This window comes from Myxine glutinosa, chromosome 1 (assembly GCF_964187855.1).
Source record: "Myxine glutinosa chromosome 1, kmMyxGlut1.1, whole genome shotgun sequence".
NCBI classification, from domain to species: Eukaryota; Metazoa; Chordata; class Myxini; order Myxiniformes; family Myxinidae; genus Myxine; species Myxine glutinosa.
Genome location: NC_136261.1, coordinates 43,891,943 through 43,912,028, shown reverse-complemented (window position 1 = coordinate 43,912,028; position 20,086 = coordinate 43,891,943). Strand labels below are relative to the sequence as shown.

Here is a 20,086-nt window from a genome sequence, read left to right as displayed (position 1 = left end):
GCGAAGAAAGGCCCATAATGCAGAGAAATGCTCGGAGTGGACATGAAGATGGATATAATAAAACATAACTAGAACGGGTCTCGATACAATGCCTGCCAGATTGAACAGTTTATGTTATGTATCCCCCGATAAGTCGGATCTGCATCCGGATCTTAACTAAAATGTAATCGGGTTGTTCTCAACGAACAAACTTATTCGCCAAGTTATTTTTTTCCAAATGCGTCCACAACTTTTTGAGATATCCTGCTATATAACCTTTTTTGCCCCATCTCGCAATGATGATGAATCACTGAGAGAATGGAAAAGATTTTCTTTTTTACTAAAATCTCATCAATTGTCCGAATCCGTCTACAACTCGAGATATCATCCTCACAGACCGACACAGACATACAGGGGTGAAAACCTCCTCGAACCACCTTCGGTTGCAGAGGTAATGAGAATGGTGAGAAACTCACCGTCATCACCCGTTCGTTAGGTCTCTCCCCTCTCCCTCCCTCCTGTCACCTTAACATGCAAAGCTTCCGCTACTTCTTGGTGAGTACATACACTTGGAAAAGGTTCAGGATTTTGTGTTTCTTCAGCATCAACTAGATTTATTAATGCAAATGTGTTTTCATTTCAGGTTTTTTTTTTAGTGTTATTTGAAACAGTATTTTTCTTACATTGGAGAGAAAGAGAATATTTCATTAGGGAAGCTGAAATTTTTGGGTCAGCAACCCATCTCCAATTCTTTACCTTTAAAATAATGGGAAAAGCGTTTTCAATTGACGTTCTTTTCCCCAGGAACACATCCCTTTCGTAAATCGAGGGAAACCTGTAAATAAATACGTGGACACGTTTTATACCAGTAGAGCACAAAAACAGGTTCACCTCCATGGGCCAGATCCTCCAACGGCCAAAGTAAGGTGAAGGCTTCTTGACCAGGGATATAGTAGAGGGGTGCAGTACGACAGGTTGGTTTGTCTGCATGCTGGATCCTTGAACCAAACTCATCCATGATGTACCAAACAGGAACCCTTTGGTCTGCAGACTGAAACATATACACAGTGAAAACACCTTAGGCCTCAACACAAAACGCCTCGATCTGAGGTTATTTCTAAGAAGGGGTAATCCACATGTTAGCTACAAAAGTCAGGATGGAAAGAGGGCAATTCAAAAAAAGAATTTAAGGAAAGGGAGGGGAGAGAAGAAAGAATGGAGAGGGCAAAGGGGGAAAAAAAAAAAAAAAAAACTAGGACGACAATTTCATGTCACGACGTCGACCGATATGCTTCCGCATGCATTATTACATCATTATAATACTTGTACCAAGTTTGATTTAAATCCATTCAGCTGCTATCAAGTTATCACATTATTACCTGACATGACCTCTGACCTTCGATCTGTTGATGTCATAACCTAATCAGTTCATCTTGGCATCATCTTACTATAATTCACCAAATGTCCGTCTGTCTGTCCGTTCGTTCGAAAGTACCGTAAAAACTGCTGAACCAATCGCAAAGATATTTTGGGTGGATAATCCTGGGATCTCCAGGAGTAAAATAGGCTATTTAGTTTTCCCAATTTCAGCTTTGGTCTCCAGCATTCTCAGGTTTGGACTCCCGCATAACATTCGCGTTCGCATAACATTCATTGTTCTCATTGTGACGATGTTGTGTTCCCGGGTGCCGCACCAACAGCTGCACCGATCGCTGCACAGCAGCTGCACCGATCGGACTCGGTGACCTCGGACAAAGACCTTGGATAAGGACACGGGTTGAATCCCTGCTTGAGAGAATTCTAACCCATTTCGACTGAAGGAAACACGTATCGGGAGTACATACGACATAGCGATTGTGAACACGATTATCGATCACGATCACGATCATAGTGTATCGATCACTGTGGGACATTTGGTGAATTATAGTAAGATACTATTTAGATTTTGATGATTTGCGTGTGATATGATTTAATGGATGTTTATATGAATCGTTTAAAAAAAAAAAAAGCCTTCAATTTCTGATATTTTACCTTTTCATTTGGGCCTCCCAATTGAAGCCCCACCCTTAGGGCGGGTACCGTTGCTAGTATATACAAATACAAAGTTTGTTCAAAATCCCATCACTTGTTCACAAAATGCTGCAGCAACATAATTTTTTTATCAATCCAACCGGTCCACCAAGTTTCGTCCAAATCCGTCCACAACTTTTTGAGGTATCCTGTTATGTATCGCTTTTGGCCCTATCTCTCAATGGTGAAGAATCACTTTTAAAAAATGAAATAATTCTCATATCCAAATCCATATTCAGATCTTCACCAAAATCGAATCGAATTGTCCTTATCAGACACCCAACTGGTCCACCAAGTTTCGTCCAAATACGTTCGGAATTTTGAGGTATCCTGCTATGCATAATTTTGGCCCCATCTCCCAATGGTGAAGAATCACGTAAAAAATTCTAGTAGCAGGATCCGAATCCGGATATTCACCAAAATCTAATCATTTAGTCGTTGTCAAATACGCTACATCTCTGCCAAATTTCGTCCAAATCCATCCACAACTTTGAGATATTTTGTTCAAAAACGGACAGACAAACAGACAGACAGGGGTGAAAACATAACCTCCATTCACCTTTGGTGGTGGAGGCAAAAAGAGGATGGCATGGCATGACAAAAATAGCATTTAAACAACATTGGGCAAGTGGAGGAGACAGTATGCAATAATTACCAAGAAGTAAACAAGACGACGTCATGCAGAGCACGATACTTGCAAAATCCACCCCCTTCCCCCCTTCCCCCCCCCCAAAAAGGATGCAATAGATCCATCAAATTGTCCATTTCATCCAGATTAAAATTGACGCTCTCGATCAAAGCTCGGGTTAATAGGATGAAAAGACGATTTTTCAAATGAAAATTGATGATTTTAGAAGTATTACCTTGAGATGGCCTTTCATCTTTTCTTTTCACCTCAAAAATAGTACGTTTCCCAATTTAGTGAGGCGCTATGCAAATGCTGTTCAATTTTGAATTCAATCGGATGAAAATTGATGATTTTGGAAGTTTGACCATGAGTTGATCTTTGACCTTTTGACCTCAAAAAGAGTAGGTTTTAAAATTTATTGACAATATACAAATGCTGTTCAATTAAAGTCAATCGGATTAAAAATGGCGATTATAGAATTTTGACCTCCAGATGAACTTTGACCTCAAAATCAATAGGCTTCTCAATTGTGATGACCTCTACAACTTGGTGAAGTTTTGTGACGATCGGTTTAGAATTGTGACCTGTAAGCCGGTGACAAACAAAAACAGACAGATTAACAAACGCAACCGACCAATATACTTGAAAAATCTTCGATTTTGCAAGTAATAATTCCCGTCAACATTCTTGGTACGAATAAACAGGCTTCTTCCGACATGTATCAAAGAGCATGGAGGAATTTAGCAAAAAAACCAGTCGCAGGAGAACATAGATGGGGAAACAGGTAGTCAAGGCACACACGTGTGTCAATGGCATTATCGAGAGTGGAGAAGATCACGGGCAAGTATGAGGGATATCAAGATGGTGCCAAGTCGCACTATGATGAACTGGAGGGAAGATTGGATATACATATATCCAGGGAGGTAGGTGCAGAGATAGCAAAGGATGACAGAGCAAAGCTGAGAAACATTGATAAATGGACATGATTAAATGCCTTCATTATCATCAAGTGACCTTCGCTCCGGGTGCCTTCGCTCAAACCTGATTGATCTCTCCATACAGGTTGCTTCTGACAAACCAGACGTAATCTGCTGAACAGAAACATTCCTCCTTCAAGATGTCTCTGATTCCTTAATATCTCTTCCTGGTTAAAAAGAGAACCATGACAATTACAACTACATATGGGCAGGGTACAGCCCGAAGTGGAGATCGGTTTCTGAGGTTTGGGACATGGAATGTAGGGACAATGACAGGGAGATCAGGAGAAGTGGTGGAAGTATTGGTCAGAAGAAGAGTGGACATATGTTGTGTGCAAGAGACGAGATGGAAGGGAAGTGGTGTGAGAATGGTGAAAGGTAGGCAGGGACAGAAATACAAGTTTGTGTGGCAAGGGTGCCTGGAGGGCGTGAATGGTGTTGGTGTCCTGTTTTCTGAGGAGTTTGTAGACAGTGTGGTGAGTGTGACTAGAGTGAGTGATAGGTTGATGATGGTGAAAATGATGATTGGAAAGCTCTTGGTGAACGTCATCTCGGGATATGCTCCGCAGGTTGGTCGGAGCGATGAAGAGAAGGACAAGTTCTGGTGTGCGATAGAGAAGCTGATGGAAAACGTGAAAGATGAGGAAGTTGTTGTGGTAGGAGGAGACCTAAATGGACATGTGGGATGGAGTATGGATGGTTTTGAGGGAGTTCATGGGGGTTACGGATATGGTGTGAGAAATGGAGAAGGAGAAAGGATTTTGGAGTTTGCTGATGGAGCTGATTTGTTGATTTGTAATACTCAGTTCCAGAAAGAGGATAATAAGCTTGTTACATACACGTCAGGTGGGTCGACGACAACCGTCGACTACCTGTTGGTGCGTAGACGAGATAGGGGGCACCTCGGGGACACAAAGGTGATCCCGGGGGAGGAGGCCGTTTCACAGCACCACTTGGTTGTCTGCGACATAAGGGTGAAAGGTGCGAGGAGAGCTCGGCGGGTGAAGTACCAACCGAGAATGAAGGTGTGGAGGTTGAAAGAGGTGACAGTAAGGGAGGCATTCAAAGAGAGGCTGAGTAGGGTAGAGGATGATGTGGTTGAGCTTGAAAGTGGTTGGATGTCAATGAAAGCTAGTCTGTTGGGAACCGTTGGTGAGGTATGTGGATGGACAAAAGGACCACCGAGGCACTCGGAAACATGGCGGTGGGATGATGAAGTTGGAAAGAGGATTGACGAGAAGAGGAAGAAGTTCAAGGAGTAGCAGAAAGCGAAGGGTACAGGAGCAGAAACAGCAGAGCATGAAAGTTATAAGGCAGCCAAGAAGGCTGCAAAGAAAGAGGTAGCAAAGGCGCAGGAGGCATGTAGGAAAATGTTCGCAGAACGCTTGGATTCGGAAGAGGGTCAGAGAGCGGTATTCAGGATTGCAAAGCAGATAGCGAAAGAGAGGTGTGATGTGATGGGGGTGAGTTGCTTGAAGGATGAAGTGGGAAAAATCGTTGTGGACCCAGATGGAATAAAAGGAAGATGGAAAAGACATATGGAAATGCTGTTGAATACAGAGAATGAATGGGATGGCAAAATAGAGAGTAACCCAGTTTTAGGACCGGCAGAGAAGATAACTGAGAAGTTGAGGAAGCGATAAAAGCAATGAAGAGTAGAAAGGCGGGAGGGCCGACGGGAGTTGTGGGAGATATGTTGAAGGCAGCAGGAAGTTGGGGTGTGAAGAGAATGACAGAGATCTGTAATCTGGCGGTGAAAGAAGGCCGCATTCCAGTGGCTTAGGAACTGAGTACCCTCGTCCCTCTATACAAGGGGAAAGGTGACCCTCAAGAGTGTGGCTCGTACCGAGCGATAAAGTTATTGGAGCATGGAATGAAGCTATTGGAAAGGGTGTTGGAGAGGAGGATAAGGAAAAAAGTGAAGATCAACGAAATACAGTTTGGATTTATGCCAGGAAGAGGAACGACAGACACGCTTTTTATTGTGAGGCATTTGCAGGAGAAGTGCACGGAGAAGAGGAAGAAGTTGTTTCTTGGGTTTGTTGATCTGGAGAAAGCATTCGATAGGGTTCCACGCAAAGTATTGACATGGGCAATGAGGAAGTTAGGAGTGGAGGAATGGTTGATCAGAGTCGTGATGGCAATGTACAAAAGAGCGCGCACAGCTGTAAGGACGAAGGACGGGAACAGTGGTGAGTTTGAGGTGAAGGTGGGAGTGCATCAGGGGTCGGTACTAAGTCCACTACTATTTGTAGCTGTGATGGAGGTGCTGGCTCAGAACGTAAAGGAGGGTTTACCATGGGAGTTGTTGTATGCAGATGATCTGGTGTTGATTGCGGAAAGTATGGATGGACTGAAGGAAAAGATGAACAAGTGGAAGGAATGTATGGAGACAAAAGGTCTGAAGGTGAATATAGAAAGACGAAGGTGATGGCAAGTGGTAAAGCATGTGGTGAGGTGGAAAGAACTGGGAAGTGCCCATGTGCTGTGTGCAGGAAGGGTGTTGGAGTGAACTCCATTCAATGTACAATGTACGCTGAGTGGGTTCATCAAAAATGTAGTGGTCTGAGGGGGGTCATTAACCAGTGTGGCAGCTACATTCAAATGTAAGGTGTGCACAGAGGGAGCTGCAGATGGAGGAAATGTTGAGTTGGATCTTGGAGACGGCGTGAAGCTGGAAGGTGTGAAAACATTTTGCTACCTCGGAGACATGCTGAATGGAGAAAGTGGATCAGACTCGGCAACGGTTGCTAGAGTGACATGTGCATGGAAGAAGTTTCGGGAACTGAGTGGCGTGGTGATGAGGAGGGGAGTGTCGTGGAAGCTGAAGGGAAAGGTGTATGCTGCATGTGTGAGAAGTGTTATGATTTATGGGAGCGAGACATGGGTAATGAACGTAGAGCAGCAACGAAGGTTGGAAAGGGTGGAAATGCGAATGGTTCGATGGATGTGCGGAGTATCGTTGAGAGAGAGGAAGACAAATGATGAATTGCGAAAAATGATGGGAATAGAGCCTGTGATTGATGCTGTGAAGAGGAACAGGTTGAGATGGTTTGGTCATGTGTTGAGGAAGGATGAAAGTGACTGGTTGAGAAGAGTGATGGAAATGAATGTAGAAGGAAGTAGAGGATGGGGAAGACCGAGAAAGACTTGGCTAAAGATGGTGGAAGAAGAAATGCGGGCAAGGGGGTTAACAAGGAGAGATGCAGAAAATAGGGCAAGATGGAGAGGATTGTCATGGGGACCACAAGGCTAACCCCTGCTCTAGCAGGGAAAATGGCCTTAAAATGCATGTTGTTGTTGTTGTTGTTGTTGTGGTTGTGGTTACCCCTCCTCCGGTATGATCGACCTGAGCCTCGTCCTGGTGGTGGGGTTGTCATCTTTATCAAAAACTCTTCCTCACTCTCCTTGCACTGCCCTCTCTCCACCCCACCCCCAGGAGTACCTCTGGCTACGGCTTCCTCTCCGCTCGCACCTTTTGTTCACGTGTTCTGTGCCGTCCTACAAACAGTGATGACTCCATTTACATCTCGCTGTCTGACAACATGGACCAACTTCTATCAACTCATCCGAACTCTCTCTTCCTCATATGTGGTGACTTCAACTGTCATCATGCCAGCTGGCTGGGTGTGGGTCCCTCTCTCACCAGCCATGGCATCTCAGCAAAGGACTATTGTGACTCATTGGGATGGACACAATCTGTCAATTTCCCAACCTGGATCTCAGTCAACGGAGCATCTTCTCTTCTGGACTTGGTTATGACAAACTTCCCTGTAAATGTCTGCTGCTCTTCTGCTCCAATCGGATCTTCTGATCATTTCCTTTTAAAAGTGAACATCTCTCTGGCCATTCTCAGAGTCGACGAGTCTGGCATTTTATTCAGGCCGACTGGCATGGTCTTCAAGCAGCCATCAATCATCTGGACTCGTCTGCCATCTCTACTGCCTCTGACATCAACTCTTCCTAGGAATTCTTCCAAAGTAAACTGCTCTCTCTCATGCACAGATTTATCCCATCTCATCTTCATTTGTCACACCCTTCCTCCCATCCATTGTACACTGATTCCTGTGGTGAGGCAGTTGCCCTGAAACAACTCGCCTTTGCCTAATCCAACTGAAGGCAATCTCAGTCCCTTTCACAAAGCTCGGAACAAGTGTGTGTCCACCCTCAGGAGAGCCAGGAAGCACTACCTCTCCACTCTCGAGACTGAACTCTCAAACCTGTCTCTCTCCTCCAAATCCTGGTGACATCTGTTCAAATCTATTTCTGGTGTTTGTTCCCCCTCCATCCCATCTCCTACCTCAAACAGCTACACAGCTGACACTGCCAGTGAAAAAGCTGAATGCCTCTACTCTGTGTTTGCCTCAAAATATTGTGTCCCAAACCATCGCTCTCTGTACCCACCTTACCCAGTCGAACTCAGCTGCTCCTGGAAACTGTGTCCTTCTCTCCTGACAAGTTGGAGAAGTTTGTCAAACCTCAACTTTGATTCTGCAACTGGACCAGAGGGCATCAGCGCACGGGTCCCAAAATCCTGCTCTGCGGTTCTAGCTCACCCTCTCTCTGTTCTCTTCACCCTCTCTTTTGCTCAAGGTCATCGACCATCTGCTTGGAAATCAGACAACATTACCCCTTTACATAAATATGGTGAAACAAAACCAGATCATTGCTACGACAGACCAATCAGCCTGCTCCCAATAATCAGCAAGGTCATGGACTCGATCATCGCTTCTGACATCAAATCCTTCCTCTTCTCCAATGGCTTCATCTCTGATCATCAATTTGTATTCAGACCAGGTCATTCTACTCTGGACATGCTGCTTCTGCTGTCTCACATGGATGCAGGTCTTCAATGCCAAACAGGAAATCAGAGCTGTCTCTCTTGACATATCTCGTGCCTTCAATACAGTCTGGCACCACGCCCTGCTAATCCAAACTCTCCTCGTATGGCTTGCAGACTTCCTTTCTGGTCGTAGTCAACGTGTGGCCCTGAATGGAATTCTCTCATCTACCCTTCCTGTTCAGGCTGGAGTTCCTCAAGACAGTGTTCTGGGACCTGTGCTTTTTCTTGTCTTCATTAATGATCTCCCGACTCTGGAAAATCCTCTCTATCTCTTTGCTGATGATTCCACTCTCTGCTGCTGCATACCTCATCCCTTAGATCGGCAGTCTGCAGCCTCCTCAGTCTTTGGAGACTGGGACAAAATGAGACTGGTCAAACAAGTGGAACATGTCCTTCAATCCTGACAAATGTCACACTCTCACTATGTCTCCCCAAAAAGACTGTCTGGACAACCCTCCCATCTACTTTCTGAACAATCCTCATGAAGAAGTTCTGTCACTCAAGCATTTGGGTCTCACTATCTGCCATGATCTTTCCTGGGAAAACCACATTTCACAGCTGGCCTCCAAAGCCAGTCGCCGAATGGGCATCCTCCGTCGTGCGAAGTCCTTTCTGGGCAGTTCTGAGCCCCTCACGATATACAAGGCTTTCATCCGGAGCTCAATAGAATACTGTTCCCCCTCTGGGCCGGTGCTCCTGCCCCACACCTAGCTCGGCTTCACGCTGTTGAAACCAAAGCTTTCAGAATCATTGGAATCTCCTGCGATGAAGCTAACTCCGAGGGCCTTTCACTCACTCACCACAGGCAGGTTGGTGGTCTTTCTGTCCTCTACCGACTCCTCTCCGGCCTTCCTCCCTCAGCTCTCTCGGGCTCTGTCCCCTAAATATTCCTACAGGTCGCACAAGATCCACCTGCAACCCTGTTATGGTTAAACTGCCAAAATCTAGACTCTCTGCTCACCTTCACTCCTTCATTCCTCTTTTCTCCCACCTCTGGCACAAACTCCCACACTCTTCAATCCCTCTCCTCCTCCAGGTCTTTAAAACAGCTGTTCACCACCATCTTGTATCCATCCAAAACCTTGATCTTTTCTTCCCCCGTTAAAACACCCCAAATCAGCCTCTTTCAATCCCCATCTTCTTTCCTGAAATTCCTCGAAGTGTTCGTTTGCTTTATACCATGTTCCTCTGCCTCCTCCCCCTTCCACAGATCTACTGACGTCCATGTTCTCTTGTTTTTGTGCTCGTTTGCTTCCCCTCTCTTGTCTCCTGCTCCCTTCATTGCATGTTTTACGGCAGCTACATTCAAATGTAAGGTGTGCACAGAGGGAACTGCAGATGGAGGAAATGTTGAGTTGGAGCTTGGAGACGACGTGAAGCTGGAAGGTGTGAAAACATTTTGCTACCCCTGAGACGTGCTGAATGGAGAAGGTGGATCAGACTCGGCAACGGTTGCTCGAGTGAGATGTGCATGGAAGAAGTTTCGGGAACTGAGTGGCGTGTTGATGAGGAGGGGAGTGTCGTTGAAGCTGAAGGGAAAGGTGTATGCTGCATGTGTGAGAAGTGTTATGATTTATGGGAGTGAGACATTGGTAATTAACGTAGAGCAGCAACGAAGGTTGGAAAGGGTGGAAATGCGAATGGTTCGATGGATGTGCAGAGTATCGTTGAGAGAGAGGAAGACAAATGATGAATTGCGAAAGATGATGGGAATAGAGCCTGTGATTGATGCTGTGAAGAGAAACAGGTTGAGATGGTTTGGTCATGTGTTGAGGAAGGATGAAAGTGACTGGTTGAGAAGAGTGATGGAAATGAATGTAGAAGGAAGTAGAGGACGAAGACTGAGAAAGGCTTTGCTGAAGATGAAGAAAGAAGAAATGCGGGCAAGGGGGTTAACAAGGGGAGATGCAGAAAATAGGGCAAAATGGAGAAGATTGTCATGGGGACCGCAAGGCTAACCCCCGCTCTAGCAGGGAAAATGGCCTTAAAATGCATGTTGTTGTATTGAGGGATATCTTATTCAACAATGGATTATATTTTTTCGTTCAGAATAACAATTATTTCGAATAGAAGAAATAGAATTGTCCCGTTATAATATATTAGTTTGCTATTAAACTCGTTTATCCAAACATAAAACTAGAACGGCACTCTGTCGAGGGCATTCCTCTGCCAGGCTGAAAGTTTATGTTTTGTATCCCACCGATAGGCCAGATCTGCAACCAACTCGTCCACCAGGTTTTGTCATAATCGTAATCCGTCCACAACTTTTAGAGATATCGTGCTATATAATAGTCTTTGGCCACATCACTCAATTGTGAAGAATCACTTAAAAAATTATCGTATCTGGATCTTCACCACGGATCATCACGCAGCCCACCTCTCCACCAAAGGGTTGTTCGCTATATTCAACATAAGAGAGCACAGTCATTCATCAAATTGTGTTTCATAAAAGTTTGAAGTCATAGATGTGCCGAATTATATGGTAACAGAGCAGATAGTCACACGTATGTTTTGATGGAGTAATGTTATCGCGTGGCGTTACACAGAAAGGAGTTATTGAGATGATGCCAAATACAAGGAAGAACGATCGTTTCTCCACATCTCATTTCCCTGGGCTCGAGGTCCTAATAGAGTGGATAACAGAGTGCCGATCAGGGATTGCAGTCGACACAGTCCATGGAAGACTGCAGGCGAGGATCATCGTGAGAAACAGGTTTTTGGGGTGCGGGTTATCCAGATAAACTGGTATCTTCCAGACAAGTTATCTGAAAAGTGCCCTGCACATTATACATGGGTAATTATGGGTATACGTTATCCAGCAAACTCTCCCCTCCGACGCCTTGTTTCATCATACATCCCACACACTACCCTAATCCTAATGAGTCTCCTCCCAAGACCAGGCAAAGCTAAAAATCCATCACCTGCAGCATTCACTCACCGCGAAGCTTGGACTGTACGTCTGACTGTAGCGCCAGGATTCAGACATTATCTCGCCAATGACGTAATCATCTGGAATCTCCCCGTGGAAACCGATGCCCATCATCTCGGCCATCCGATGTGCCAGACCAGGTACATCCATGAGGTCGCGGCGCACATTTGATTGCCTGAATGTCCATGCGTGGTCAATGAGGAAGATGCTATGGAGTAGAGGAGGACCTCAATGAGTCATTGCTGACCCACGACAAGCAGCATCTCCATCATAATCAAAAAGGATTCTCTTTAGAACTGGTGACCAAGTAAACCTCGAAGCATCGTAGATGAGCACAGTATATGATGAGAGAGAGAGAGCGCACAGTATATGATTAGAGAGAGCGCGCACAGTATATGAGAGAGAGCGCGCACAGTATATGATGAGAGAGCGCGTGCACAGTATATGATGAGAGAGAGCGCACAGTATACGATGAGAGAGAGAGAGAGGGAGAGCGCACAGTATATGATGAGAGAGAGAGTGCACAGTATATGATGAGAGAGAGAGCGCGCACAGTATATGATGTGAGAGAGTACAGTATATGATGAGAGAGTGTACAGTATATGCTGACAGAGAGTACAGTATATGCTGAGTACAGTATATGCTGAGAGAGAGTACAGTATACGCTGAGCATACAGTATATGCTGAGAAAGAGCACAGTATATGATGCGCAAGAGGGCACAGTACATGATGAGAGAGAGTACAGTATATGAGAGAGAGTACAGTATATGAGAGAGAGCACAGTATATGAGAGAGAGCACAGTATATGAGAGAGAGTACAGTATATGATGAGAGAGTATAGTTATATGATGCGAGGGAGTACAGTATATGCTGAGAGCGCGTACAGTATATGATGCGAGAGGGTACAGCATCTAGTGAGAAAACACAGTACATGATGAGAGAGAGAGAGAGAGCACAGTACATGATGAGAGCGCACAGTATATGATTAGAGAGTACAGTATATGATGAGAGAGCACAGTATATGATGAGAGAGAGAGCGCACAGTATATGATGAGAGAGAGAGCGCACAGTATATGATGAGAGAGAGAGCGCACAGTATATGATGAGAGAGAGAGCGCACAGTATATGATGAGAGAGAGAGAGAGCGCACAGTATATGATGAGAGAGAGAGAGAGCGCACAGTATATGATGAGAGAGAGAGAGAGCGCACAGTATATGATGAGAGAGAGAGAGCGCACAGTATATGATGAGAGAGAGAGAGCGCACAGTATATGATGAGAGAGAGAGAGCACACAGTATATGATGAGAGAGAGAGAGCGCACAGTATATGATGAGAGAGAGAGAGAGCACACAGTATATGATGAGAGAGAGAGAGAGCGCACAGTATATGATGAGAGAGAGCACAGTATATGAGAGAGTACAGTAGATGATGAGAGAGAGTACAGTAGATGATGAGAGAGAGTACAGTAGATGATGAGAGAGTACAGTAGATGATGAGTACAGTATATGATGTGAGAGAGTACAGTATATGATGGGAGAGAGCACAGTATATGATGGGAGAGAGCACAGTATATGATGAGAGAGAGCACAGTATATGATGAGAGAGAGCACAGTATATGATGAGAGAGAGCACAGTATATGATGAGAGAGCACAGTATATGATGAGAGAGCACAGTATATGATGAGAGAGTACAGTATATGATGAGAGAGTACAGTATATGATGAGAGAGAGCACAGTATATGATGAGAGAGCATGCACAGTATATGATGAGAGAGCGCGTACAGTATACGATGAGAGAGAGAGAGCGCACAGTACATGATGAGAGAGAAAGGGAGAGAAAGAGAGAATGCGCACAGTATATGATGAGAGAGAAAGAGAGAGAAAGAGAGAGTGCACACAGTATATGATGAGAGAGAAAGAGAGAGAGAGAGTGCACAGTATATGATGAGAGAGAGAGCGCACAGTATATGATGAGAGAGAGTACAGTATATGAGAGTACAGTTTATGATGAGAAAGAGCACAGTATATGATGAGTACAGTATATGATGAGAGAGTACAGTATATGATGCGAGCGAGTACAATATATGATGAGCGAGCACAGTATATGATGAGACAGTACAGTTTTTGATGAGAGAGAGAGAGCGCACAGTATATGATGAGAGAGAGCACAGTATATGATGAGAAAGAGAGAGAGCGCACAGTATATGATGAGAGAGAGAGAGCGCACAGTATATGATGAGAGAGAGCGAGCGCACAGTATATGATGAGAGAGAGCGAGCGCACAGTATATGATGAGAGAGAGAGCGCGCACAGTATATGATGAGAGAGAGCACACAGTATATGATGAGAAAGAGAGAGCACAGTATATGATGAGAGAGAGCACAGTATATGATGAGAGAGAGCACAGTATATGATGAGAGAGAGCACAGTATATGATGAGAGAGAGCACAGTATATGATGAGAGAGTACAGTAGATGAGAGAGAGTACAGTATATGATGAGAGTACAGTATATGATGTGAGAGTACAGTATATGATGAGAAAGAGCACAGTATATGATGAGAGTACAGTATATGATGCGAGCGAGTACAGTATATGATGAGACAGAGTACAGTATATGATGAGAGGGAGTACAGTTTTTGATGAAAGAGAGAAAGACAAAGCACAGTATATGATGCGAGAGAGAGAGCACACAGTATATGATGAGAGAGAGAGCACACAGTATATGATGAGAGAGAGCGAGCACAGTATATGATGAGAAAGAGAGAGCACAGTATATGATGAGAGCACAGTATATAATGAGAGAGAGAGCACACAGTATATGATGAGAGAGAGCGAGCACACAGTATATGATGCGAGAGAGAGAGAGCGCACATTATATGATGAGAGTACAGTATATGATGGGAGAGAGCACAGTATATGATGAGAGAGTACAGTATATGATGAGAGAGCACAGTATATGATGAGAGAGCACAGTATATGATGAGAGCACAGTATATGATGAGAGAGTACAGTATATGAGAGAGAGCACAGTATATGAGAGAGAGCACAGTATATGAGAGAGAGCACAGTATATGAGAGAGAGCACAGTATATGAGAGAGAGCACAGTATATGATGAGAGAGAGTGCACAGTATATGATGCGAGAGAGAGAGCACAGTATATGATGAGAAAGAGAGAGCACAGTATATGATGAGAAAGAGAGAGCACAGTATATGATGAGAAAGAGAGAGCACAGTATATGATGAGAGAGCACAGTATATGATGAGAGAGAGCACAGTATATGATGAGAGAGATCACAGCATATGATGAGAGAGCACAGCATATGATGAGAGCACAGTATATGATGAGAGAGCACAGTATATGATGAGAGCACAGTATATGATGAGAGAGCACAGTATATGATGAGAGCACAGTATATGAGAGAGAGAGTACAGTATATGAGAGAGAGCACAGTATATGAGAGCACAGTATATGATGCGAGAGAGAGAGCACACAGTATATGATGCGAGAGAGAGAGCACACAGTATATGATGAGAGAGAGAGCGCACAGTATATGATGAGAAAGAGAGAGCACAGTATATGATGAGAGAGAGCACAGTATATGATGAGAGAGAGAGAGAGCGCACAGTATATGATGAGAGAAAGAGAGTGCACAGTATATGATGAGAGAGAGAGAGAGTGCACAGTATATGATGCGAGAGAGAGAGGAGAGAGTACAAGTATAATGGGAGAGAGCACAGTATATGATATGAGAGAGTACAGTATATGATATGAGAGAGCACAGTATATGATGAGAGAGAGCACAGTATATGATGAGAAAGAGCACAGTATATGATGAGAAAGAGCACAGTATATGATGAGAGAGAGCACAGTATATGCTGAGAGAGCGCAGTATATGCTGAGAGAGCGCAGTATATGCTGAGAGAGTGCAGTATATGATGAGAGAGTACAGTATATGATGAGAGAGCACAGTATGTGATGAGAGAGAGCACAGTATATGATGAGAGAGCACAGTATATGATGAGAGCACAGTATATGATGAGAGAGAGCACAGTATATGATGAGAGAGAGCACAGTATATGATGAGAGAGTACAGTATATGATGAGAGAGCACAGTATATGATGAGAGAGCACAGTATGTGATGAGAGAGAGAGTACAGTATATGATGAGAGAGAGAGTACAGTATATGATGAGAGAGAGAGTACAGTATATGATGAGAGAGAGTACAGTATATGATGAGAGAGTGTACAGTATATGATGCGAAAGAGTACGGTATATGATGCGAAAGAGTACAGTACATGAGGGGAGAGCACAGTATATGACGGGAGAGAGTACAGTATATGATGCGAAAGAGTACAGTATATGATGAGAAAGAGTACAGTATATGTGAAAGTACAGTATATGATGCGAAAGAGTACAGTACATGATGAGAGAGCACAGTATATGACAGAGCACAGTATATGATGAGAAAGAGTACAGGAAGATAATAAAATTAGAATACTGGTGTACAGAGCTGAAAAAAAAAAATCAAAAGTCCAATCACCTGTTCCTGCATTTACCTGTCTGGATCAGACGTACTGAAGCCACTTTCTCGAGTAACCAACACTTTGTACTCGGATTCCGATTCAGACATCCTCTTAGTCTTCGCTGATCGTTCGTCTTCTTCTTCTTCGATCAAAACCTTCACCTCTTTTTCCTCAGTCTCCATGCTCTCTCCGTGTTTCATTTCTTCTTTTTCCTCGACAGGCATGCTCTTCTTCTCCTCCTCTTCCACCCCTTCAGTTTCTTCTTCACACTCCACTATTGGTATTGCACCTCTCTCATCTTCTTTTCCTCCTCCTCCCGCGTCGTCGTCTGGTTGTTGGACAATCATTATTCCAAAAACCTCTCCAGCGTCAAACACCTGGCAAAAGCGAATGAATCGATCAATAATACATATTACATTGGTTCATCAATACAAGGAACGAGCGGTGTGAGGAGCCAAGGCACACAAGTGCGCATCGGCATCGTCATCATGCCCACACAACGTCACACACCTCGTTACGCAACTTGTAGTGCAGCCGCGGCCAGTACAGCTCGGGTAGACCGGAGAGCCGCAGCGATGGGCCGTGGAGAGCGACGAAGTGAGAGAAAGCCTCATCGTCGTGCCAATCATCCTTTTTGCAGGCATGAGAGTGGGCCTCGGACTGAGAATAACAAGCATCATGTTCACCGGAGCCGCCATCTTGGAAATCTACCATTCTGGATGACGTATTTCCGTTTCCGTTCATTTATTTGATTTAGCGCCTTTTTCTTCGCTAAGGAAAAGGAGAACACAGCTCCCTGTACTGACTTTTATGAACAATTTGCATGTGTAAAGATTAAATTTATATTAATATGCGGTATTTCATACACGAAGTCGAGACGTGGGAAGAGGCCTTTCGGTTTCATGTAACACGCCTGTGGCATACCTAGATTCACACACAGAGAGCATGTGTGTGGCGTTCTCGGTTCTTCGATGGAAGTTAAACTGGACTTCCCGACTGCTGGTGTTTTGTTGGTGCATATTAAAGCTCCAACGGTGTCCTTCGTGAGAGTCGGCGAGCCATTTCCACGCCATTAAATGATGAATAAATTACAAGTTCCTGCTCTAACCGCCACTTGGGGCACTGCATCAGAGGCACAACTGCGCTGCAGTAAATGTAGAGTCCCTGTATAAAGAGAGTTGCGCCATGCGCTGACCCGAGATTTCTGGTCACGTGATTTCGTGGCGCCATTTTGTGTCTAACTTCACCGTGCGTGAACGTCAGCTTGGTACGGGAATGTTGTTTATTGCCAAACAAAATGACTGGTTGTTCTGCTTTTGGTTGTTCAAACCAATCTGGGAAATATAAGATGTTTAGATTTCCAAGTGATAAAGTCAGAAGACAAATTTGGGACATTTTTGGGAAATTAAACAAGTTATGGTGAATACGACGTCGTATCTGTGCTTTTCCATATCTGTTCGACTAGACGAACCGTGCACACTGCAGGTATTTTTAAAAGTTTTTTCTCTGTTTAATTACGGCTTGGCGCAGTCGAAAATTAAGTGTTAATTAAGTCGCCAGCTATGAAACATATTAATCGATCAGGCAATATCCATCAGAGTTCTGGGCAAGCGTGTAGTAATAAATGAACGTTTCAATCTTACTAGATGCCGATGACGTTTTCCTTATGTCAGAGACAGAAGCTGACTTGCAGCTTGTTAAATCATTACAATGGAAATTGAATATAAATGTCGATAAAACTAAAGTTGTACACTATAGAAATATGGCAATACCACGTACAGAATTTGTTTTAAGTCTGTTAGACTATATGTCGGCTGGAAGTCCTACACCGGAATTGCTCTCGGCACCCTTTAAAAAATATTGGATATGCCCACACTCCTTTCGAAAAGTTATTAAAATTCAGAGAACGACAGCATTGGTTTGTCTTACTTATAATGTTAGCTCTTATATGCAGTGTTGGCTTGTAATATGCATTGCCATACCACTTTTAATATCACCACACAGCTCTTTTTAACGGCAATAGCTGAGTTTTTGACAAAACAAATATCACCTGTATGTAATAATAAGACTAAATATGTGTAGTAAATTTTTTTTTAGCAGGTTTAGAATATATCACCCCATATCGCGAATGTACATGGATATCTAATCCGACACACTTAGACACAAAATGGCGTCCAAATTTGAGTTGACACAACTCTCTATATACAGGGACTCTAAGTAAATGATGCTACCCGTGGTCATGGGTTTCACAGTAGGAGGAAGAAGAAGAAGAAGAAACTGGGGGGTAGAAGAAGAAGAGGAAAACGAAGAAATTCATTGCAACTGCGGAGTAATACACTAAACCAAAACGAATCGGATCTGTTTCACTCTGCGGAGTAATACATCTATCTATAATTCCAGTAATCTCTGTCTGTACGTTTGTTTGTCTGTGACCGCTGTTTCTCGACAACCACGGGTCCGATATACTTTTAACTTGCCAGGTATATTGCTGGGGACCCGAGGATGTGCCTTTTCAAGGTTTCATATTAATCGGACAATTACTTACCGAGCTATGTCCAAAAAACGATTCAACCAATCAGAGAGCAGCGAACGATCGCGTGTGCCGAACGTGGCGGGCACACTCTGCCTCGGATGGCACATTTGAGAGCGTATTCATTTATTTCACGTTTGCAAACTATGTTGGCGTTAAACTATGTTTTACAACTAATAAAAACGAATTTGCGATTCATTCGCTTTCCTGCGCGTTTGTGCACGCGATGGCGATTTCTTTACCAAACTCCGGAAGCCGTTCGCTTTGGACCAAACCATTGCATGTAAATAGAGGGGGGGGATTGTCACCACTCGCAAGCCGTTCGCTTTGGACCAAACCATTTCATGTAAATAGAGGGGGGGGGGATATAATTTTAGATATAGATATAGTACGGGCATGCCCTAGTCTATCTATAATTCCAGTAATCTCTGTACGTCTGTACGTTTGTTTGTTTGTCTGTGACCGCTGTTTCTCGACAACTACCGGTCCGATATACTTTTAACTTGCCAGGTATATTGCTGGGGACCCGAGGATGTGCCTTTTCAAGGTTTCATATTAATCGGACAATTACTTACCGAGCTATGTCCAAAAAACGATTCAACCAATCAGAGAGCAGCGAACGATCGCGTGTGCCGAACGTGGAGGACACACTCTGCCTCGGATGGCACATTTGAGAGCGTATTCATTTATTTCACGTTTGCAAACTATGTTGGCGTTAAACTATGTTTTAAAACTAATAAAACCGAATTTGCGATTCATTCGCTTTCCTGCGCGTTTGTGCACGCGATGGCGATTTCTTTACCAAACTCCGGAAGCCGTTCGCTTTGGACCAAACCATTGCATGTAAATAGAGGGGGGGGATTGTCACCGTACTCGCAAGCCGTTCGCTTTGGACCAAACCATTTCATGTAAATAGAGGGGGGGGATATAATTTTAGATATAGATATAGTACGGGCATGCCCTAGTTAAACCAAAGCCGTGTTTATCCGGGGTAGGTCATCACCAATCAGCGCTTGCTATCGCTCGCCAAGCCAGCCGTTCCCTATGAACCATTTCGATGGAGTGCTTGTTTGAGTGCTTAAGCCGCTTGACGCCGATTGGTAATGGAACACACCGCTCGTTTGGTGTTGCGAGTCCCGAGCGTTCCCTCAGTCTCCGTTTGAAACAACGCGATCGACACTGAAAAAAACCTTTCAATACGAGTTTTATTGCTCTTTATATCGTTGTTTGGGATTGGTTGTTGGTTATCCAATTACAAAGCCTCGTTGTGTGCACAACCACGGACTGTTGGCGGACCCGATCGAGCGGTTTGTTGTCTCGGAGTAACCTGATGAATAAATAAATCCCCTCATTTACTTAAAACGTACACATTATGTGAGGAACAACACAAATGCATCACATTTTGTGTTGTGGCCTCTTTCTGCCCTCTACCGCTTCCTTTCTGGGGTGTGTTCCGTTAACGAGCAGCTTGCTATCGCTTGACAAAACAATCGTTCCGTATCAACCGCTTTGCAAGCCGTTTGGCAAGTGGAACAAGCGAGTAAGGGGGTATTTCGTTATGTTAGCAAAAAATGGCCGCTATAGTCTGGTTCAAAACGCCCA

The 20,086-nt window shown here is 44.1% G+C and overlaps 1 protein-coding gene across 1 annotated transcript in view; it reads right to left on the bottom strand.

The window, feature by feature from the left end:
* Positions 1-16,688, bottom strand: part of TTLL12 (tubulin tyrosine ligase like 12) — a 78,017-nt gene extending 61,329 nt beyond the window's left edge. The window contains exons 1-4 of the mRNA XM_078771146.1: positions 16,465-16,688; positions 15,988-16,331; positions 11,436-11,634; positions 871-1,030 (exon numbers count right to left, since the gene is read on the bottom strand). Of these exons, the coding sequence (XP_078627272.1) occupies positions 871-1,030; positions 11,436-11,634; positions 15,988-16,331; positions 16,465-16,668 (907 nt within the window). The 5' untranslated portion in view covers positions 16,669-16,688. The remainder of the gene's footprint in view (positions 1-870; positions 1,031-11,435; positions 11,635-15,987; positions 16,332-16,464) is intronic.
* Between the last annotated feature and the right edge of the window lie 3,398 nt (positions 16,689-20,086).